Source organism: Neoarius graeffei, chromosome 15 (assembly GCF_027579695.1).
Source record: "Neoarius graeffei isolate fNeoGra1 chromosome 15, fNeoGra1.pri, whole genome shotgun sequence".
NCBI lineage: Eukaryota > Metazoa > Chordata > Actinopteri > Siluriformes > Ariidae > Neoarius > Neoarius graeffei.
Genome location: NC_083583.1, coordinates 21,229,661 through 21,254,098, shown reverse-complemented (window position 1 = coordinate 21,254,098; position 24,438 = coordinate 21,229,661). Strand labels below are relative to the sequence as shown.

The 24,438-nt window shown below is 39.7% G+C and overlaps 3 protein-coding genes across 3 annotated transcripts in view; 2 read left to right on the top strand and 1 right to left on the bottom strand.

The window, feature by feature from the left end:
• shroom2b (shroom family member 2b) overlaps nt 1-8,074 on the top strand; it is a 65,293-nt gene extending 57,219 nt beyond the window's left edge. The window contains exons 7-10 of the mRNA XM_060940450.1: nt 711-1,196; nt 1,686-1,851; nt 6,743-7,015; nt 7,662-8,074. Coding sequence (XP_060796433.1) covers nt 711-1,196; nt 1,686-1,851; nt 6,743-7,015; nt 7,662-7,937 — 1,201 coding nt within the window. The 3' untranslated portion in view covers nt 7,938-8,074. The remainder of the gene's footprint in view (nt 1-710; nt 1,197-1,685; nt 1,852-6,742; nt 7,016-7,661) is intronic.
• Nucleotides 8,075-11,989: 3,915 nt separating this feature from the next.
• On the top strand, nt 11,990-12,745 carry LOC132898983 (claudin-34-like). Its single transcript, XM_060940644.1, has one exon. The coding sequence runs from the start codon at nt 11,990-11,992 to the stop codon at nt 12,743-12,745; it is 756 nt and encodes a 251-aa protein (XP_060796627.1).
• Nucleotides 12,746-23,769: 11,024 nt separating this feature from the next.
• On the bottom strand, nt 23,770-24,438 carry LOC132898785 (putative claudin-24). Its single transcript, XM_060940449.1, has one exon. The coding sequence runs from the start codon at nt 24,436-24,438 to the stop codon at nt 23,770-23,772; it is 669 nt and encodes a 222-aa protein (XP_060796432.1).

The window sequence follows — 24,438 nt, the reverse complement described above, 5'->3', positions numbered from 1 at the left end:
ACTCAGAATTTGAATCTTAATTCTTAAGTTTTACTCACTTCAGTTTAGTCTTGCTTTATTTAAAATGTTTACCTTAGTAAAGGTCTTTTTTCTTCACTCATAAGTTCTTTGGATCGTTGAAGGTTTTTAGCTTCCTAAAGGGGCTCTGCTTGGACCCCTTTCTAAAAGGCTAACCTTGTAGAGTTATATATGTCCTTTAGGGGTCTAGATTTTTGTTTAAAAGTGTGGATTCTTGTTTTATTGGTGCTGGAATAAAAAAAAAAAAATCAGTGCATTCTGTTAAAGAAAATTAATCAATGATGGGGTAGTGTGATGTGTCTTGATGCAATATAGAATAACTTGAACCATTGCAAAGTTGATTACTTTCTAATAACAGCATTTACCAAACTGGTTAGTTCCTCTTATATCACCGCAATTTGACAATTATTGTATTTTTTTCTTCCATTTATTAATAAACAACACAGTTTATAGTTACACTGAATGTCGTGGAACGTCCGAGAAACAAGTTAGTTTCTGTTATACTTACATTACAACATTATAACATTAAATTACAGCTGACCCTACTCTGCACTCTTGGAAAATTAATCAAAACCTTGAGATCAGTCAGATTCGAGAGTACCCTGTGGTATAATATGAAATGACATACTTTTTTAATGTTATCTATAGTGTGTTGTGATTTCGTCTAAAAAGTTATCTGTCTCCCAATGCAGTAATCTGTTGGAGAACACAGCAGAGCCCAGCTCTGCTGTGAAAAACATTCCCATGAGGATTGTCCATGCAGAAGGCAGCACTGATACAGAAACGAAGCATTATCTGGTTCCCAGTGAGTCACCTGGAGGCACTGATAAAGGATTTATACATCAGCTAAACTTATCATGCTCCCCAGAGCAGCCGCCTTTCCTTTTCCATGCCATGCAGCTCAGTTCTTCAGAGGTCAAGAAGATGGACAGCACAGAGACCGTGAGGCTGAGTGCAGCTCCTGCTGGCCTTTCCAAGGATGATGAGAAGAGAGAAGAACTAGCCAGAGACATCATGGGAATGGATAAGAGTCTGGTAGATATTTTGGATCAGAGCAAGATGAAGACCACGATGGACCTGATGGAAGGGCTCTACCCTCAGGGAGAGCAGCTTCTAGAAGGTCTACAACAAAGGAGAAAATCGGCTTCAAAACAGTCTCCCAAAACCACACAGGAGAAGTAAGTACCTGTTCTGTTTGAGTATGAGAGAGGCAGTTTAGACTCGTGATGTTACACTCAACCTCCAGATGTCTGAATGACTAGGGCTGATTCAACAGGTTTATAGTAAACTAAATATTAGTTTGTGGATTTAGGTTTGCTCTTTTGTTTATGGATCAATAAGAAAAACATTTACAACACCCTCCTCTGCTTGTATAATACTGTTAATGAAGTACTTTACATATTAACGTTTTTTTGAGATGTTAAAAGATCCTGTTGGAATGATTCACAGTAGCAGACTTCTTATACTGCTGGCCCCCAGAGTTTTTTGTGCACATGTATATAGCGGTCAATTTATATGCAATCTTAATAATTAAATTGTATCACATATTTAAAAATGCCTGAATTTCATTGTTTATCTCAATGTATTTGCATCTGTTCTTGTCATTTGAACATTGTTTTTTCCTCCCGTACATATCTGCGAACACTGATTATGCATCTGATTTGCAGAGCCGATGACAAAATGGCTGCCTCGGCCTCCCTAGCGACGAGCTCTTCGTACTACAGTACATCAGCTCCCAAAGCCGAGCTCCTAATTAAGATGAAGGACATGCAAGAACAGATGAAGGAACAGGGCTCTGAAGATGAACTTGAATATGATCTGTCCAGTAAGAAGGTACAATTACAATACCAGTCTAAAGTTTGCACACACCTTCTAATTCAGTGGGGTTTTTTTTCTTTATTTTTATGAATTAAAAGACGTTTTATGTCTTAAAGTAATGATGGATGTCGTTTCTCTTTACTTAGTTGAGCAGTTCTTGACATAATAGTAATGGATTACTGTAATTGTGGAATAGGGCTATTTAGTGTATTTTTATTATTTACTCTTGGATCTCAAACACATTAAGAAGGCAAGAAATTGCACTAATTAACTTTTGATGAGGCATACTGTACCTGTTAATTGAAAGGCATTCCAGGTGACTACCTCATGAAGCTGTTTAAGATAATGCCAATAGTGTGTAAGATAAACGGTGGCTACTTTGAAGAATCTAAGCTTAGATAATATACACATAGTCACTATTTCATTAGTTTTTTTAATATATACAAATTTACGCAATTTTTCACCAAATTGTGCTCACTCAGCCAAGACAAGATCGGTTTGTTGTCCAATCTTTGCTTCTTTCATTTTGCACTCTAGCTACAGATCTAATGTAGTTAAAAAGTAACAGATGTCTATCCAAATCTCTATATACTTGCTTCAACTGACATTATTGATATAATCATTTTTTTTTTTTTTTTAAAGATATTTTTTTGGGCTTTTTGCACCTTCACTGGATAGGACAGTGCAGAGACAGGAAACGAGCGGGAGAGAGAGAGACGGGAAGGGATCGGGAAACGACCCCGGGCCGGAACCGAACCCGGGTCGCCCGCATTCACGGCATGGCGCCTTAACCACCTGAGCCACGACGCCCCCAGATATAATCATTTTTAAAATATATAAATAAATTTAAGGGTACAGTGGTACTAGTATATGATCTAGTACAATTGTGGGAGGTGCGGCCAAGCAGAGGTGGGAAGTAACAAAGTACAAGAACTATAACTACAGTATACGCAAGTCTGTTTTTCATTTTCTTTCACCGAATACTTTTGACTTTTACTCATTTTCAAACTTTAATATAATTCTCTATAATCATATATATTTTTAGATAAGTTTAGAAATTTAGGTGCCAAATTGTGGTAGGGGAAAAAGTGATTCCATGACCCCATAATGTTACAACAGTATGACATTTTGTTCTTGTTTATAGATTGCAGTAACTCCCTAAAACATCAGAAAGTCTGTATGAAATCACTGAAGAACTGGATTTGGTTTGATGTTTATTTACACAGAAATTCCTTTGAAATAAATAGACATGTTAGCTACACTACTCTCATAGGACCAGTGCAAAACTCTCCCTCACATTTATAGTAGAGCTGCAGTCCTGTTATTTATAGCCCCTTTCTCATATGAAATCCATTAATGTATAAGGTAAAAACAAATTCTCATTCCCACTTATTGTTCCACAAGGGAACAGTCGTATATCATGTACAACCCCGATTCCAAAAAAGTTGGGACAAAGTACAAATTGTAAATAAAACCAGAATGCAATAATTTACAAATCTCAAAAACTGATATTGCATTCACAATAGAACATAGACAACATATCAAATGTCAAAAGTGAGACATTTTGAAATTTCATGCCAAGTATTGGCTCATTTGAAATTTCATGACAGCAACACATCTCAAAAAAGTTGGGACAGGGGCAATAAGAGGCTGGAAAAGTTAAAGGTACAAAAAAGGAACAGCTGGAGGACCAAATTGCAACTCATTAGGTCAATTGTCAATAGGTCATGAACATGACTGGGTATAAAAAGAGCATCTTGGAGTGGCAGCGGCTCTCAGAAGTAAAGATAGGAAGAGGATCACCAATCCCCCTAATTCTGCGCCAACAAATAGTGGAGCAATATCATAAAGGAGTTTGACAGTGTAAAATTGCAAAGAGTTTGAACATATCATGATCTACAGTGCATAATATCATCAAAAGATTCAGAGAATCTGGAAGAATCTCTGTGCGTAAGGGTGAAGGCCGGAAAGCCATACCGGGTGCCCGTGATCTTCGGGCCCTTAGACGGCACTGCATGACATACAGGCATGCTTCTGTATTGGAAATCATAAAATGGGCTCAGGAATATTTCCAGAGAACATTATCTGTGAACACAATTCACCGTGCCATCCGCCGTTGCCAGCTAAAACTCTATAGTTCAAAGAAGAAGCCGTATCTAAACACGATCCAGAAGCGCAGACGTCTTCTCTGGGCCAAGGCTCATTTAAAATGGACTGTGGCAAAGTGGAAAACTGTTCTGTGGTCAGACGAATCAAAATTTGAAGTTCTTTATGGAAATCAGGGATGCCGTGTCATTCAGACTAAAGAGGAGAAGGATGACCCAAGTTGTTATCAGCGCTCAGTTCAGAAGCCTGCATCTCTGATGGTATGGGGTTGCATTAGTGCGTGTGGCATGGGCAGCTTACACATCTGGAAAGACACCATCAATGCTGAAAGGTATATCCAGGTTCTAGAGCAACGTATGCTCCCATCCAGACGACGTCTCTTTCAGGGAAGACTTTGCATTTTCCAACATGACAATGCCAAACCACATACTGCATCAATTCCAGCATCATGGCTGCATAGAAGAAGGGTCCGGGTACTGAACTGGCCAGCCTGCAGTCCAGATCTTTCACCCATAGAAAACATTTAGCGCATCATAAAACGGAAGATACGACAAAAAAAGACCTAAGACAGTTGAGCAGCTAGAATCCTACTTTAGACAAGAATGGGTTAACATTCCTATCCCTAAACTTGAGCAACTTGTCTCCTCAGTCCCCAGACGTTTACAGACTGTTGTAAAGAGAAAAGGGGATGTCTCACAGTGGTAAACATGGCCTTGTCCCAACTTTTTTGAGATGTGTTGTTGTCATGAAATTTAAAATCACCTAATTTTTCTCTTTAAATTATACATTTTCTCAGTTTAAACATTTGCTATGTCATCTATGTTCTATTCTGAATAAAATATGGAATTTTGAAACTTCCACATCATTGCATTCAGTTTTTATTTACAATTTGTACTTTGTCCCAACTTTTTTGGAATCGGGGTTGTATTCCCACCTGACTGTATTTAACAGAATGCCAACCATGAGAGACCAGATATGGTGATAATTCACAAAGTGAAAAGCCCTGGCTGAGACATTAGCTAGTTAGCAACATAGCACGAGTCGAGCTGCATTACGGCTCTGTTGAGAGTTGTTTTCCTGTTTCTGAGCATTTGTATTGTTCAAGCCAAGGATATTTATAATATCTTTGCTTATACAGTGGGACCGTCGTTTCTGCTGACTCGCTCAAGCGTACTAGCATGACCCCTCGAAATACACACCCTGCTTATAGACAGCATTAACCACGAACACCTGCTTTCACTTTGAATACTTATTACTTGCCTTATTTAAACCTTGGCTTCTGTTAGTTTGTCTTGTGTTTGTCTTTATTTTATTTTATATCCCTCATCAAAAAATTCCCATGCAGTCATTGGCCAAAGATGGCTCACATGACATAAAATACTTCCACCACTGATTAAGCAACATAACTCGTGACATCAAAAAAAAAAAAGGATATGGTGTGAGTCAGTCATGGTATATCTTGGATATGCCATGAACTGATGTCACAATTTCAAGCTATATGGCCGACTCGAGTCACAGCTGTGGCTCCGCAAGCATTTCCGTGTGTGTAGATCTACGTACCATGATCATGCCTAGCCTGGGAGGTGATAGCATGGTACATTGTACATGCGCAGGTCAAAGGTTGCTCCGACGTAAACAACAAACATGGCTGTCTCCAGTGAGTTTATGTCGAGATTCAATTTTAACACTTTTAGTTTGGGAATTTTTGATGAGGGATATAAGTCTAATATACCATGCACTGAGAGGCACTGGTAATTCTGGATTCAGGGCTGCGTCCCTTAGAAAATAGTACTATGCCAGTCACCTCAGAGAATCCACAATTTCAACCAGAGCCTCTTAGTGCATGGTATATTTGTTTAATATTGATGCTCATTGTGTTCCTCATGCACATTTACATAACTTGTTACAGTACATTGTTATAACTTTTATTTTATTATTAGTTACTCTTGTTGATGTTATATTGTGTGTAATTTATAAATGAAACTTTATTATAGGTATATATGTACATGAAAAACAAGCTTGCTCCCTCTGCAGTTTTGGCTATCCACGTTAGATCTTGGAATGTATCCCCGTGGATACAGTGCTCCCACTATACCTGCCGATGTTTGCTTGCTGTTTTGATTTTGCCGCTGGTTGCTTTACATTGAGGCAGTATGAGTAGTGCCTTCACAATATCACTACATCATCATTTGCATCACTGCCAGCAATGTCACGACTAGTCACAACACATAAATCTGATGATCCCAATTTCCACTGAAGCCATAACAAAAGATTTCCATAAATGTTACTAGATCGACTGGGAATAGATTAACATTTCAAGTTTGCCCTTTTACTTTCATTCACACATTACTACCATACTCATTACTGCATCTCATCTCATTATCTCTAGCCGCTTTATCCTGCTCTACAGGGTCGTAGGCAAGCTGGAGCCTATCCCAGCTGACTACGGGTGAAAGGCGGGGTACACCCTGGACAAGTCGCCAGGGCTGACGCATAGACACAGACAACCATTCACATTCACACCTATGGTCAATTTAGAGTCACCAGTTAACCTAACCTGCATGTCTTTGGACTGTGGGGGAAACCGGAGCACCCAGAGGAAACCCACGTGGACATGGGGAGAACATGCAAACTCCGCACAGAAACGCCCTTCTTGCTGTGAGGCGACAGTGCTAACCACTACACCACCGTGCCGCCCCCATTACTGCATAATAATGGAAAATTTATGGTTTTCACTGTGAGTGGGAATAGGGTATACAGTGCTCACTTGAACTCATGTACCTGTTGTATGTCCCTGCAGCAGGAGTTGATCGACAGTCTGAGCAGGAAACTGCAGGTACTACGTGAGGCCAGAGAGAGTCTTCTGGAGGACATGCAGGACAACAATACCCTGGGTGAAGAGGTGGAGGCCACTGTACAGGCCATTTGCAAGCCCAATGAGCTGGACAAGTTCCGCATGTTTATTGGAGACCTGGACAAAGTGGTCAGCCTGCTGCTCTCACTGTCAGGGAGACTAGCACGCGTGGAAAATGCACTCAATAACCTGGAGGAGGGTGTTTCAGCTGAGGAGAAGGTACGGCATCTTGAAAAAGATATCAAATGCATTCTCTTTGGGCCGCGCGAGTGGAGCCCCATAGGCATAGAGTGTGGATACATAAAGAAACCCATCGAGTTGTTTTCTGATGGTTTCAGTCCTGTGTGTGCGTGCCTGCCACCACAGGAAAGCCAACAGCTGAGTAGTGAGTAACCCATCGAGTTGTTTTCTGATGGTTTTGGTCCTGTGCGTGCGTGCCACCACAGGAAACCCAACAGCTGAGTAGTGAGTAACCCATCGAGTTGTTTTCTGATGGTTTTGGTCCTGTGCGTGCGTGCCACCCAACAACTAGTGAAACCCAACAACTAGTGAAGTGTGAAGTAGAGTAGTAGTCAGGACAGTATAGTAGTGAGTTAACTTGTTGCTGTTGTCACCTGACATTTTGTACAGCATAAGAAAACAGTATAGTAACTATAACGGTAAAGAAATAAAACAAAAGAGGCTGGCTATGATATAAGACAATTCTACAACCCAGAAACAGATGGGAGCTCCGCTTTTAGGCAGTGCCTAAATCTATATATTATTACTAGCAATTTTAGTTTAAGAGGACAGTCTTTAGAGTGGTGAATTAATTTATCTAAACATAGCTCTGTTTTTTGTTTTGTCTGAATGTTTCTGTATATAGCACACACTAACAGAAAAATGGAAGCTGCTGATTCGCCAGCATGAAGATGCCAAGGAGCTGAAGGAGAACCTGGACCGAAGGGAGCGCCTGGTCTACGAAATCCTGGCCAGCTACCTGAGTGAGGAGCACCTTGCTGACTACCAGCACTTTGTGAAGATGAAGTCAGCCCTCATCATTGAGCAGAGAAAGCTTGAGGACCGGATTAAACTGGGAGAGGAGCAGCTCAAGTGTCTGAAGGACAGCCTGCCTCTGGAGCAGAGACTTAATTCAACTTAAACTGAGAGGTGACAGATTGGCATCTTCAGCACTGTGGCACCTTGACCTTTCTGTTATTACACAAATAGTCTGTGAAGAACTTATTCAGTGAATTCTATAAAATCTATTCTATCTGGCAGATCAAGCTGAATTGTTAATGGACTTTTCTTTTAAATAAATGTTCATTTCTTTCAGGTACTGAGGTAATGTATGATGAATTATTGCTTTGGTTTTCCAAATGCTGTTGTGTGTTTTTGCTCTTATTAAAGGAAAAATATATTTTACTGCATTTATAACATGCAGTGATACTTCTGAGACATTTCCCTGTACTAAGAATAAAAAGGACACTTATTTATCATCAATGTCTAAGTCAAGAAGCTGAATTCAGTCAGTAAGTCTTTAAATTATGTGACTGTATTACAAATTCAAAATGACATCCGTTACACTCTAACATTGAAAATTCTTAGGATGAGTGGCATAAGAGAGAAAATCTTACCAAAGCTGTACTTTTGTACAGAACGCTTGAGTTTTGTCCAAAACGAAGTTTTATCCAACAGTCGAGCAATGTAATAATAGATCATTCCTGTTACTTGTGGTTTTGCTATGGCTACAATTTTTATTTGAAGAATCCATGAAAGCCTTCTACAAGTATTTATTCCTTCATCTTCTGGAAGTGTTTTATCCTGGCTGGTCACGATGGATCTGGAGCATATCCTGGGAACACTGGGGATGAATCTGAAATACATCCTGGATGGGATGCCAAACCCATACCTACAAAAATACGTTTCTCATAAATGTTTATTGGCCCAGTAACTGCAATAGCTGTCCATTATAAGTGTATAGGAATGTTCTTTTTTATTCTTAGCACAGGGAAATATGCTGAAACTATCCATGGTAATAACACATACAATACAGTAGTAGATAGAGCCCAGGTTGCTAAAAATTTGAAACCTCATGTCTGAGAGTGTGCATACTTGACCTCAAATGGATTAATGCATAAAACTATGTGGCTTTTTTTTCAGAATGTGTTATTTAATCTCTTCCTTCTTGACTTATCCTACAATAGTTGGCGCATTTATGAGTTATTCTTTTTTCTAATTAATTTTATTTTGTAGAGAATGACCTGAATGAAGTGATAAAGCTTTATTTTAGTAATGTTGTTGTATTGTATATTGTGCTTTAGAGAATATAATAATGTTTCTTTACAGGTGTATTACGGTGTTTATAAATTAAGAAGTGTTATATTACAGCCTATTAACAATTTGAAGCCGATATACATTTACTTGGGAACATTTGTATAACTGCTCATTCATGCATTTTCCATTCAGCCAGTCATATAGCAGCAGCGTAATGCATGAAATTATGCAGATATGGGTTAAGCGCTTCAGTTTATGCTCATATAAAACATCAGAATGGGGAGGAGCTTGGTGACTTTGACCGTGGTGTGGTTGTTGGTGTTAGACAGGCTGGTTTGAGTATTTAGAAACTAATGATCTCCTGGGATGTTCATGCATAACAGATTCTAGACTTTATGCAGAATGTTGGGGGAAAAAAACATCCAGTGAGTGGAAATACCATGCCACGTCATAGTCACTGAGATCACATTTTTTCCCATTCTGACGTTTGATGTGAATAAAGCTTTTGATTGCTGCACAATGATTGGCTGATTACATAATTCCATGAATGAGTAGGGGTACAGATACTGGTCGCTATTATATTGGCCGGTAGATGTATATCTTAAGTCTTCAATACATTGGATAAATAATCTCTAAAAGGCTACAATTATGTATAAAGTGAAAAGCAGGTCATGACCTGTTTTGAATATGTTGCAATCTTGAGTTCGCCTTACAATTGACATCAAAATTTCCTCAAAGCTTCCTAGAGCTACAGATATGACTGGGCCTTAAAAGGACAGGGTGCAGTCAAGTCAATGTGCAACCACAGCACCACAACAGACATAGCACTTTATTTAAGATCCTGAAGCCCAGATGATATATTCCACTATCAACGTAAAATCACAACTGTGAACACATAGAGCATGAACTGGTGTATTTGAAATTCCAGCATTAAATGGGTGATGAAGTATCATTTCAGCTCGTCTTTGTATTTTTCTTTATCAAACAGCATTCAGAAAATTAGGCCATGCAGACTTCCTAAAATGCCATACCTTCTAACCAACTAACCTTTGTGTTGCTTTGCTCATAATTTCTGTCACAATTACTAGCATCTTGCATCATTTAATGTTCATTGCACCATAATGCTTCATTGCTTTGGTAGTATAAGTGTAATAATGTTTGTTCCATCTCCCAGGATTTTATTGTACCATTGTACACAGCTTTACAAAGTCTGACCTTAACATTATCTGTAGCGTAGGTGTGGTGATGGTTTTATTGAGGACATCATCCCCCAGCCTCTGGGAGGAGTGTCAATTTATAGTTAATAATTGACAAATACAATTCTTTCTATATTTACACTGAATGGCTTTGAGAAGGAAGTGAGGCTTTTACTTTATTTCAGGGGCAACATTAAGCATTCTTATCACACTTTAAACACCGACATTGGACTGCTTAAGGTGAGGAGAGCTTTAAAAAGTAATTTTCCCATCTTCTAGGCTTTCTGAATGGGTTTTTGTTTGGTTATTTTATATTTGAGGCATAATGACATAAGTGTGACTTATTTTACATCATTTTGGATGACAGTGTTATAAGGTCTTAAAGTAAACTTAAAATAGGCAATTTAGACATAAAAATATTCAACTATTCAAATCCAAAGAAGTATGTTGATTAAGTTTGGTAAATTTTCTAGTAAAGTTTCGTAATCTGGCTCGTTCAATTAACTAGCTACTTACATTTTGTAAATTAGCTTGTTAAATTAGCTAGCTACTTATGTTTTCCTTGCTAATGTGCCTTAACATTCTAAGCTAACTATAATATTTTCCTTACGACTGATTACGAGGTGGTTAGTCTTGTGGTCAACTCTTTTCATCAATTAAAAATATTTAGTTTTTTTTTTTTACTCTTGAATACTTGAGTATGTTTTAAGGCAGACAATTTTTGGCTTTCTCTCGTAGATTTCTGTCTCAATACTTCTACTTTCAATTATACAAAATTAAACAATTTATTAATTTAATTATACAAAATTAAACATGTTATACAGTACAGTTTCCTAGTACTTGTCCACCTCTGCCTGTAATTAGTGGTAATTTTTCCTTCTTGTGATATTCAGAATGGATTTTCTTTCAGATTTTAACCATAATTATGGAAAACATATCAGTCAGACAGACTGATTATTCATCTTTTTGTATCTTGAGACCATTTTACCTTTTATCAGGGGGAAAAAAACTTGGGTATAAAATAAATTTAAAAGCACTGTAAGGCTTTTATTCCTACAAAGGTCGACCATTAGTAGTAATGATTTGTTTTCCCTCGTACACTGGTTAATATTGCTGTGACGTATAATCAGCGGATATGGCTGAGGTGCAGTAGAGATATTGAGTTCAATAAAAGGGACCAGTGCAGTTTTTCAGTTGCTTGTCTGGTGATTGCTGATATGATGTAGGCCAACTGTAAACTGGATTTTTGACATTAAAAAGCTGGTTTATAGCTCTAAGAAATAGCTTTGAAGTGAATCTTTTTGTCATCCTTTATTGCTTTATAGCATCAATAATGTGAACTGTAAAGGGACTGCTTCCTGTTGCTTGGCACGATATCAATTTTGTGGAAATTTTTTGTTGATGTATAGCTTTTCCTGTGTGTTTATGTCCGTAAACAGCCTCGGTTTGTTCCTGCTAATTTAACTGCCTACATCCCTCACCCCCGCACTCTCTCTCATTCTCTTTCTCCCTCTCTCTAAGGGACGTCTCTGGTGTGTTTGTCAGGTGTCTTGGAGACAGGACGAGAGGGATCAGAAAAAAAAGCCCTGCACAGAGAGCTCAATCCATTTCACATAAATCAATTCAAGCACACAGTATTATACAGATCCTAGGCAGTTAGGAGGAGTGTACACTTTACCCAACAATGGAAGAAGGTAAAATGGCGTATGTTGGACAGTAAAAGCTTAAAAGCTAGTGCATCATGCCATACCTGGTTCACACCGCCCATGCCCAGTTTGTGGGGTTCTGGGTGGGTGCGATTGGCTGGACCCTCACCATGGTAGCCATCGGCTTGGTGGAGTGGAGGGTGTGGGTGGTATCCAACCTGTCTGTCATCACCTCTGGTCTGGCCTGGGTGGGCATTTGGAGGGTGTGCTTTTTCACCAATGTGCTTGTCACGTCTGAATACCAGGTCATGTACTGCCAGCAGATGCGACTGACGGATGCTTACACGCCTAATGAGATTGCTGTTGCCCAGGTGCTCATGCTGCTCGCATTCATCTTTGGATTTCTTGGTAATTCCAGTGTCATTTATGGACTCAGGAACATCTACTTTGGACTCGATGAGACCAGATCTATCACAATGGCTTTTTCCTTCGGTGGGGGACTTTTGCTGCTTGCTGGAGTGACCTCATTTATTCCTCTTTTCTGGAATTTAAATGCTGTGGTGACTAACCATACCATCAACTTTCCACCTAACTTCAGCATGCCCCCAGCTCCTGATTATCAGTACGTTGGTTCAGGTATCGCTGTTGGAATTTTTGCATCCATCTTGGTGGTGTTAAGTGGAACAATATTCCTGTCCTATAAGCTGCCAGAAGGACTGCGCTCCAAAATCAGACCTTCAAGGACAAAGGAGAACCACTGTGAACTGAGTGAAACTGGGATGGCCGGACAAATGGCCGAGCAAGGGAGAAATAACTGCCTTGGTATTGACAACCTGGCCTTCCATTCCTAGTAGAATTTGTGAATGTGGGTTTATATTTTTCAGTCATAAATTCATGCAATGAATACTTTGTAATATGAGTATGTAGTGAAATGCTAGTTTTTGAAGGGGTGTTGGGTCAGACTGTTTACAAGACAAACAATATTAGTGTAATTAAAGTGTGTGTCCTTTGGGGTAAGACAGTAATTAGGAAGTTATTCATAAACATCTGAGTTTCTTGGGATTTGACACCATTGCAACCAGCCCACACAGTTACACAGTCAAAGCTAATGTCTAATGTGAATTATATTGTTGTACGTATTCCTGCACCTTGGTGTTACGTGTGCTTTGGGAATAATATATTTTCATGTCTTGTGAGTATATAAATTTTTTGGCTTATTTAAAAATTCCACCAGTGTCACAGTGATAGTGTTTGTGATTTCTTTGTTTAATGAAACTGAAAGAGAAAATGCAAATGGTGAAAGAGATGAAAGAAAACCTTGATTTCTTTGTTTCTGTAAATGTGACTTTGTGTAATTCTGTAGAGAGTTACCCCACAGTGCTTTTGAATACATGATTCTGATTGGTTAGAAGATGTTAATTAATTTTCCATAACAGCACTACTCTTTGAAAGGAGTTTTGCATGACGCCACTGTGTCATAATCAGAGTTAAACCTGTAACTTTAGTTTCTCTGATATGGGAAAGTCTTCAGGATGGAGGGCTTTGCACTTTATGGAGTTTCTGTAACCTGACATGGTCCATTTTTTTGCCTTTTTAACTTCAAGAAAGAAAAAAGAGAGACTGGTGAGGGAACAACTACTTATAGCTGCTAAGTTAAGCTACTAAGCTAAGTTCAATGAATGCTCACAACATTAAATCTAACTATTAAAAAAACAAGTATGTTGTTTTAATTCATAAAAGGTTACAAAATTGCTTTGTTATAAGAGGAATAAACACTCCAGGATGTGCTGCTACTGGAAAATTGTGCTTTATTCCTTACATAACATCCATCCATCCATTATCTCTAGCCGCTTATCCTGTCCTACAGGGTTGCGGGCAAGCTGGAGCCTATCCCAGCTGACTACGGGCAAGAGGCGGGGTACACCCTGGACAAGTCGCCAGGTCATCGCAGGGCTGACACATAGATACAGACAACCATTCACACTCACATTCACACCTACGGTCAATTTAGAGCCACCAGTTAACCTAACCTGCATGTCTTTGGACTGTGGGGGAAACCGGAGCACCTAGAGGAAACCCACGCGGACATGGGGAGAATATGCAAACTCCACACAGAAAGGCCCTCGTTGGCCACTGGGCTCAAACCCAGGACCTTCTTGCTGGGAGGCGACAGTGCTAACCACTACACCACCATGCCGCCCACCTTACATAACGTAGTTCCTGTTAATCAGAGGTATTGCCATGGAACTAATTGATTTAACAGTTGTCTATTCTGGTTATAATTATGTGACTTATGTTTAATGAGGCCTTGGATTGGGATTCACAAAAGTATTTACAGATAAAAAGATCCAGTAACTTCGACAGGGACTGAGATAGGATTTGTGTCATTGGATTGTGATGAGTCATGCTCCAAGCCTGCTGGTGGATTATTTTCTTTATCTTCTTATAATGATCTCCCCCTTTAACCACTTTATCCCAGGACATTTTCCTTTTAATTTCACTGTAGTTGCTCCAAAATTAATACGCTTACTTTAATATTTTGCTTTAGAATGAACAATTGAATATTTAAGCGGTTGAAATTTATCTTGAATTTTTGTCCTTTTCTTTTAACTATATTTTATCTGCTGAGCAGGCTGTTGGACAGATGGAGGGTTGATGGGTCGTTTATGTGCATTTAAGAGGCATCACTAAAGAAGTTGGCTTACAATATGGCACTAAGAAATAAAGGTGGAGAGAAAGTGGCATACTGGTATGAAAACATACATGTTGAAGGTGCAGTCAGCAATTTGAATCCAATACCGTTTGTCAAATTCAGCGAATATCTCCTCATGGTCCACTAGTGGTCCATTCTGTGTCAGCGCGTTTACATGCACATAGAGAAAATCGAATTTCTGCCGTAGCTCGACTGAAATCGAAGTTCTAAATGCCATGGAAACACCTTAGCTCGGCCGAAATCGAACCGAACTGGATTTCTCGTAATCGAGCTACGCAACCTAGATTATGCGATTGTAGCCGAGCTACTTAGTGCATGTAAACCCTATCGAGCTACGTAGTCGAGCTACTTACTTCAGCACTGCCCCTTCTGGAAGTGTCCTCGTCGTCGTTCTTCTTGTGAACACGGAACTGATAACTTTGTTTATACTCTTGAATAGCTCTTCTTCATGACGACAACCGGAAGTGTACCAACACGATGGGGCGTGTAGCGCCACCTGTGGCTCGGGTGCACAATGTACCTCACACAATAGCTCGATTTCCTTGTGTGCATGTAGGATTGGATTTCTCTGGCACCTCTGCTGGGACCCTTAGCTCGATTACCGACAGTAGCTCGATTTGGATGTGCATGTAAACGCACTGTGTGTGTACTGAATTTTTGTTTTTACAGTGTTCTTACATAGCCCTGGCTCTGTAACTGGGAAACAAACAAAGTCTCTTGGACCAACTGGCAGTGGGAGTGAGAGGGACGGTAAATCTGGTACTATACATGCTAACGTGCTGAACTCCACAACGTAATTGCAATGTCAAATCAAATTCAAATTCAAATTTTATTTGTCACATACACAATCATACATAGTATGGCATGCAATGAAATGCCTAATGCAATGCTCTGTAAGTAGTAAAGATAGTTGAAAAAGGAAAAGTAGTAAAATAAAGGGGGTAAAATAGAATGTAATAAATAGAATAAAAAATAAAAATAAAATGTGATAGAATGCTCAAGAAGGAGAGATGGCCATGAAACAACCAAAGAGGACAAGGTCAGAAGAACAAAAATTGAAAAAGAAGTGTTATGATCAGGCAAGAGCGAAGAGCCACATTAACATCGGTGAGGTTTTTGAATGGTGGAAAGACCTCCAAGAATTTAAATGTATGGATATAGATGGAGGTTGCTCTGTTTCTGCTTGGCAGGTAACATTAATTTTGCTATGTTTCACAGAACCAGTAGATCGGTATTGTTTTGTCCTGTTTGCTAATGTTTGTTATAGCTAATCTCAACTGTTTAGCTAGCAAGCAGGTGCCTGTGTCACATTTCTGTGTCAGGTAACATTAGATTACTTGCCCACGGACATTCGCTTACTTTCTAGTTTGCCAAGATACATATGCTGTTGTTGTGAGTGAAGTTGTGTGTATCACAAAACTGTAAACTGTCTCATTCTCTCTGCATGTTAGCTTCACAGCAGCAACTGGAGCAACAGTTTGCTAACCCACAACCTAGCTAAAGTTATTTACATTACTTGCCATGTCATTGTTTGCTCTGTATCATGGTATTTGTCCATACAACATTTGCAAAGGGTTTTATAGCCACTGAGATCTAAAAACACAAGTTTACTAACACAGTGGGATTATTTGGATTGATGCATAATTCAAAATGCTATGCGACATTACCTTCCTTGTTAGATTAGCTACAAAGCTACAATCCACTCTTCGGTCATTGTAGTTTTGTAAAAACCATCTTTAATTTCATCTCATCTCATTATCTCTAGCCGCTTTATCCTGTTCTACAGGGTCGCAGGCAAGCTGGAGCCTATCCCAGCTGACTACGGGTGAAAGGCGGGGTACACCCTGGACAAGTCACCAGGTCATCACAGGGCTGACACATAGACACAGACAACCATTCACATTCACACCTACGGTCAATTTAGAGTCACCAGTTAACCTAACCTGCATGTCTTTGGACTGTGGGGGAAACCGGAGCACCCGGAGGAAACCCACACGGACACGGGGAGAACATGCAAACTCCGCACAGAAAGGCCCTCGCCAGCCACAGGGCTCGAACCCGGACCTTCTTGCTGTGAGGCGACAGCGCTAACCACTACACCACCGTGCTGCCCACCATCTTTAATAATAATAATAATAATAATAATAATAATAATAATAATAATTTCAATTTATATAGCGCCTTTCTCAAAACCCAAGGTTGCTTTACAATTATAGGAAAAAAAGTCAGCCAAATAAAGGTCAGGATGTCATTCCAGTGGTGTAGCAGCCACAGTCCCACCAAGAGGCGCACGAAAACAAGTCCTACACCACCAGCACAGCTGCCTTTAAAGAGAAAATAAGTAAGGAATAAAACATGACAGTGCTTAGGAAAATAATCAACCAATGTGAAGCAGAGTTACTATTACTAGCCCAAAGTTGACTATTTTCCAATAACAGCACTTCCTGAAGTTTTTTATTGCTTTCATACCACAGGAATTTTCCAATACTAATAATTTATTTATAAAAGAATGGCACATCATAGTAATGGTCTTTTAAAATTATAGTCAGTGTTGTGAACTGTCCAAGAATCAAGCTAGTTCCTGTTATCACTTATGTTATAGCAGCTATAAAACAGCCACTCCCTCATCAGCCTATTTCTCTCTCTCTCTCTCTCTCTCTCTCTCTCTCTCTCTCTGTTGAAGTTAATAGGACAAAAAAATGTCGCTTGTCATGTTACAATAAACTCTCTATCCTTAAGACTTTCCCATCTTGGAAAACCATGATGGGGTGTGTGATCCCTTATGAATAGTAAAACCTACAGCACAAAATGAATACCTAAAGCCTGTATTTGTGACTGGTGTGTCTAATTACATTGTGAGCTGGAGATTACTGCTTCATGTGATATTGAGAGTTCCTTATCCAGAGCCGGCCCGTGGCATAGGCAATATAGGCAAATGCTAAGGGCGCTTCGTCCATCCAGGGGCGCAGAAACGGGGGGAGAAAAATTATGACTTCCACTATTCTGAAAACGAGTCAGCGTTATAATGTCTTAGCCTAATTTAATTGTACAGCAAAGCATGTAGTCAGGGTGCGATTTGTCAAAAAAAGCGGGGTGGGATGGGGTGTGGTGGTTGTTAATCATGAAACAATAAGCGCTCAAGTGCGCATCCGCGGTTATTCTCTGTTTTGGCCATGTAATAGCCTAAGTGTTGTTGGCTAAAGAGTGTTTTTGCATAATGTAGGTAACTGACATAGATCTGTTGCTTGTTTTGAATATGGCTGCACTTGGAGCAGTCTGTCGGTGTCGTTGAGCAGTCTGGGCTGAAGTAAAGGTCTTTTATGCACCGAACACGTTTCGCAGCGAGATATTCCAATGGTGCCTGGCACGTTTTTTTTTTTTAAATAAAACAAAGTTGCTTTGTTGATCTGTGTTCTCATTAAAATGACAGTTTAGCAGCTCATTCAAGCAACCATGTTGCGAAGAGCTTCCTGGAGGAAAATATAATAAACGCGTTGAAAACAAGAAACAATCTCAGTGCGTCAAGACTGCAGGGAAACGAAACAAGCACTCAGATGTGTTCTCTTTACCAGCGCCGGCGATTGCCTAGAGCGCAAAGTGTGCCCGGGGCGCCAAGGGCGACCAAAACCCCACCAAAAAGGAGGGATGGAGTTATTGAATGGAGATGTTACCAAGTGCATCAGTGGTGTACAGTGTTTTCAACCACTGTGCTGCCGAACTCTAGTACCGCGGAACACTAGTGTGCCGTGAGAGATCACCAAGTGTACCGTGGAAAATTATAGAATGACTGTATATTGTAAATATTGGCAACAGCGTTTTAGTTTCAGTCAACATTTTCTATTGGTGATGTGCCTTGAGATTTTTTCATTGAAAAAAGTGTGCCCTGGCTCATGAAAGGTTGAAAACCTTTTTTACAACACCCCTGATGCGGCTGGGGATGTAGAAATACGCGCTCCTTACCTCTGCTGTTACACTACCTGTGACAGTAGCTTCTGCTGAAAGAAGCTTTTCAAAATTAAAACTGCTGAAGACATACTTAAGGTCAACAATGAGTCAAGAACGTCTGAATGGGCTTGCTCTAATGAGCATCAACCAAGAGATCTCAAGAGAAATATCATTTGATGATATTATCAAGGAATTTGCCATTAGGAAGACCAGACGAGTCCCATTGTAATGTTACTTCAATAACAAAGTACCCATAATAGCACTTTTGTTTGAAAATACAGCCCATTGATGTCCTAACAGGGTGCTTAAGTTTGCACAATTTAGAATTGTAGAATTTTTTATTCATTTAATTTGTTAATTCTTCAGAGATGACTTAACTTTTAATAGCAAAAAAGAAGCTAAAAATAATTTCTTGTTTATTGTCCATGCACTACACTTTGAACAGGGTGCGGAAGAGTTTTTGCCCATTATATGGAGATATGTATTGAATTTGTGTGGTCATTTTACTTTGTGACACTTTATGTGAATAATGATAACAATAATAACAATAATGAAAAAGATAAAAATGACTTCTTGTTTATTGTCCATGCACCGTACATTGTTTAATAGTAATAGAATAGAGTGATTAGATTAAAGTGTTATTTAGATGTTATTAGAGGGGTTTTTTTTCGGGGGGGGCGCCAAAACTCAATCTCGCCTAGGGCAGCCAAAGACCTGTCCTTATCCATGTAAAGGTTTCCATTCCCTGATTCACATGTTATAAGTGTGGGCTCTGGAGTCCATGACCCCTCTGCTTCCTCATTCTCATGTGAACCACAGCGGAGGATGGCAGCGGCAGGGCACGTGAACACGTCTTCAGCCTTCTCATACAGTAGCAGCATTAATTGTTAGCCTGGAAGTTCAGCATGTGCCAACCCGGCTGTGTGTGTGCTCAGCACTGCGAACGGGCTGATGCTGGCAGAACAAAAGGCCTTTCTCAGCAGCCTGACTGGCTTCAAGGCAGGGGCAGGAGTCGAGACCTGTGATTTCTGCACAGCACAGGACAACTCATGATGATGAGATGTAAGTAATGACAAGTGTGGTATGTGTTCAAATTATACATTATAATAAAAACACCAGGCTCTGATACATAATAGTTATGGGAGGATAAATATTACCTTTATAGAATTGCAGAATTGTTTATGGGAAATACTACCTTATGACATTTCATTTATTCTTTTAGTGTACTTTTAGTATAACCATGTACACTTACCAGGAAGTTGAATAGGAACACCAGTACCACTGCTCATTCATGCATTTGTGTAAATAGTCAGTCATTTACATTTATATTTATGTCATTTGGCAGACAGCCTTATCCAGAGTGACTTGCAGAAGTGCTGTGTAGTCTCTATCAAAACCACATCTTCATGCTAATTCACTAGATCGGAGACCAAGTGGACCAACCAACAATCTAAAAACTCTGCTGGGAAGAATAGTACATATGAAAAAAAACAGCAGACAAGGATTTTTCTTTTAAACACATTACTAATTTAAGCAGTAAGTAAGAAAGAAAGCTTTATTTGTCACATGCACACTTCAAGCACAGTGAGATTCATCCTCTGCATTTAACCCATCTGAAGCAGTGAACACACACACCCAGAGCAGTGGGTAGCCATACTACAGCGCCCAGGGAGCAGTCAGGGGTTAAGTACCTTGCTCAAGGGCATTTCAGCCCAAGGCCACCCCATGTTAACCTAACTGCATGTCTTTGAACTGTGGGGGAAAACCATGCTGACACGGGGAGAACATGCAAACTCCACACAGAAAGGCCCCCGCTGGCCACTGGGCTCAAACCTAGAACCTTCTTGCTGTGAGGCGACAGTGCTAACCACTACACCACCGCGCTGCCCCAGTTCAATGCATAAAATTATGCAGATACAGGTTGAGTGCTTCAATAAGTATGGCAATCAGAAAAGCATAACACATCACACATTAACATGAATACACTACAATAGCAGAAGACCAAATCAGGTTCCACTCCTGCCAACCAAAAACAGGAATCTGAAGCTGGGACAGTTCAAGATTGAAAAAAACATCAGGCTACATTTTCTAATCTTCAACTGTAGAGTTTTTGTGGGCCCACTACAGCATCAGTTTTCTGTTCTTGGTTAACAAAAGCGGAACCCAGTGTAGTCTTCAATGCAGTGTTGTAGTCTATCAGCTTCAAGGCTGTGTGTTCTGAGACTCCTTCCTGCTTACCACAGTTATAAAGAGTGGTTATTTGAGTTATCATAGCCTTCCTGTCAGCTTGGACCAACCTGGCGAGCTCGAACCAATTCTCATTTGACCTCTCTCATCTCTCATTTCCACTTGCAAAACTGCTGCTCACTGGAAGCTTTTTGTTTTTCATACCATTCTATTTAGAGACTGTTGTGTGTGAAAATCCCAGGAGATATGCAGTTTCTGAAATGTTCAAACCAACATATCTGGTACCAACAACCATGCCACAGTCAAAACCACCAAGATGACATTCTCCCTAATTCTAGTGTATGAAAATTAAATGAAACTCTTGACATGTATTGACATGGTTTTATACATTGTGCTGCTGCCATATACCACAAGCTGGCCTAGTGGTTAATGTGTCTGCCTCTCAACCGGGAGATTGCAAGTTCTACTTGCAGTCGGGTCATACCAAAAACCATCATAAAAATGGTATCTACTGCCATCTGGCAAGGCATGCTCCAATACAGATGTGAGTAGGGAGTCAAACTCTCACAGCTACCAGAAGACTAGCCCCCCACTGTAACCCTAGCTATATAATAGGGGACAGGCTGAGGGCTTTCGAAATGGAGATCAGTACTGCACCTATGTGCCTCAAAGAGTTGGGTAGTACTGGGACAGGAGACTGCCTGGGAAGACCAGATCCTGGTGTAGGAGGGACTTTGACTTTTGCTGCCACATGATTGGATAATTGCACACATGAGCCAGTGTACAGGTGTACAAGACACAAACATCCCTAATAGAAATAACAAATTATGATTTCCGTAGTAAACATGACATAGAGGGATTTATCTTCTCCTGCCTTTGCCTTTGAAGATCAGAACCTGAAGCAGAATTTCAAAATCCATGTGGTTCATTTGCACAAAGGAAGTGGGCAGGAAATGGGCAGCTCGTGAGAGGACCATGTGCTTGCTGTGGTGGTGAAGAAACCTTTGTATGTCTAAAGATGGTGAGATTAGCATACAAAGATAAATAAGTCCATTGTGGAAGCCCAACAAAGACAGCTTTACACACAGACACACAGACACAGACACACACACACACACACACACACACACACACACACACACACACACACACACACACACAGAGCGGCAGTGGGACACTTCAAAGGCAGATGATTAAAAAATAGAACAGTTTTGAGAACTGCTGAGAAAATGTAAATGGTGTCTTGAGCTGCATGTGTAATTGTATCATCATTAAAGTGGCCATTAACTCTAGCTTAGTGTAGCAGTGCGGACGGGAGGATCAGGGAAGATTACACTCAACCACTGCTTCCAAAAATCCTGCTTTGTCAGTTTTTTTAAAAATAAAGAAACAAAGCTCGGTGCACAGAGAATTAATCCATGAAATGTGAATTAATGCTTATTACAAATGTAAGCAAAAAGAGTGTGTAAAAACAGGCAACTTTATCTTTATTCCTCAGTATTTATTTTATTGGTTCAATCTAGTGTTCACCTCAGACATCACCCACAATTACCATCTGTAGCAGAGCAAAGCTGGTTTGATAGAACCTGTATTGCTTTTATTTTACTTCATGAACAAAATTATAAATGAAGCTGTAGACATAATCCATGGGTATAACCTCACCTGATACTGTATATACATATCATTTTATAAGATATACACATTTGTATAAATAGAAAAAAATAACATCCAAATAAAGATTGCACCTGAAAAAAAAATCACAAAAATCAGAATCATGTGATAGATATAGTTACAAAGCAAACCTTTAAAACATAAAATACATTAATTTCCATCCCTCGATATGATGTAAGGATATACATCATTAATCATGTCTTTTACAGTAAATTATCCATTGCTAAAGTTGTTCTTGTGAAGATGCTGCAATATTTTTGGCATATTAGCATTCTGTCTTTTATTCCACACATTTCATTATCAGGTTTTGGCATGACTTTGTGATAATAATAATAATAATAATAATAATAATAATAATAATAATAATAATAAAACTTCTGTTTTATCATCTCTTGGTGGAACATTGTGCACAGTTCAACATCATGCAAAGTTCAAAATGTCATCGCATCCATAAATCTTTGGAACACATACTGTATATCAAATAGTCTTTGTCATTACTGATACACACATGTTACAGTAGCAGTGGAAAACTTTCTCAGAAAAGAAAGTTTACAGGAAAAGTTCATAAGCTTCATAAGAATTGATTAAATGCTTGGGGATTAATGCTGAATTACAAACCTTCAAATAGAGCTAGATTATACTGTACATGTACTGAACATTAACATGCACAGATGACAGAATCAGGAACTCGCAGGTATGTGCAAACACTGACGAACCAAATAAAGTTAGATGCAAAGCAGTCATATAACTCTGCTACAAGCACAGCAGCACAGTTTACCTTGTGATTAAACATTCAGACAAAGAATAAAGATGCTAGCCAGAATTGAATGCCATGTTTCACATGTAATGCCAGAACACCAGATCTCATCGATGAAACGCTGGCCAACGACTGGCTGACTTTGTGTTTATAACGAAACACAATGTGCTACATTAGTTTCCGTTAGTCTGCACTAATCCACTTTAGCAATCTAGCTATATGATTATATAGTATACTTTCTAACCAGATTATAGGCATCACATTAGAGCTTTCACTTGCTTTCTGGGTTAACTAATAATTTTTTGATGTGTCAGTCCCTGCACATATACCAACATTATCTTGCTGTGTGCCAGAACTTACATTTTCTAAGCATGGATAATTAATAAAATATCATAAATACTACATTTTAAACACTTAATATTCTTTGAACTGATTTGTAAATGAAATTACCTTTGCTTAAAAAATGGTGAAAGAGCAGCATCCTGGAATTTTGCACATCATGTCCAGTGCAGTATTTCCACTTCACAAAAATACTCTTTCTGTGGTGTAGTGGTAAATGGTTACTGGAAGCAGAATATTTAAATATCATCCCCTAACACATATCACACATATTCTGTCCTCCTTCTTGGAGAACATTCAGAACTGGCATGTCTTCCTTGCAGTGGAACAGCCTCTGGCAGAGGACATGGCACATCTTGCAGACAGATGCAGGAGGTAATAAGTAAAGATCCAGCAGCAATGTACAGAAATGATGCAGTCCAGCCCCAAAACAGAGCCTGACCAAACTCCCAACGGGGAACCACATCAGGAACGGATTCATCGAAGAATCTCAGAACAGTCAGGTGGGCTATATACGACACAGGAATCAGACCCATAACTCCTGCAGTGAAGCATAGAACTCCCCCAATCATCTTCAGCGTCCTCTTCTCTCTGAGGCTCTTTGTACCTTTACAGCTGTTAACCAGGTAGATGCCTGGGATTGCAAAAGATATTCCCATGAAACCAGTAGCCAAGGTGGCACACATAAGGATCCGAGCCAAGCGGATATCTGGCGGGAGTCCGAGGAGGCTGTCGTATGGCTGGCACTCCAGAATGCCCAGCTCTTGCACCACACACGTCCCCCACAAGCCCAGCTCGTAGCTCTCGGCAGGAAGGAGATCAGTGGACAACGTGAGCCACTGGGACATCAGAGTGGTGGTCAATGAGAAGATCCAGGCACTCAGAGACAGGAACACACCAAGAAGCTCCAGGACACATACTTCTGAATTCAT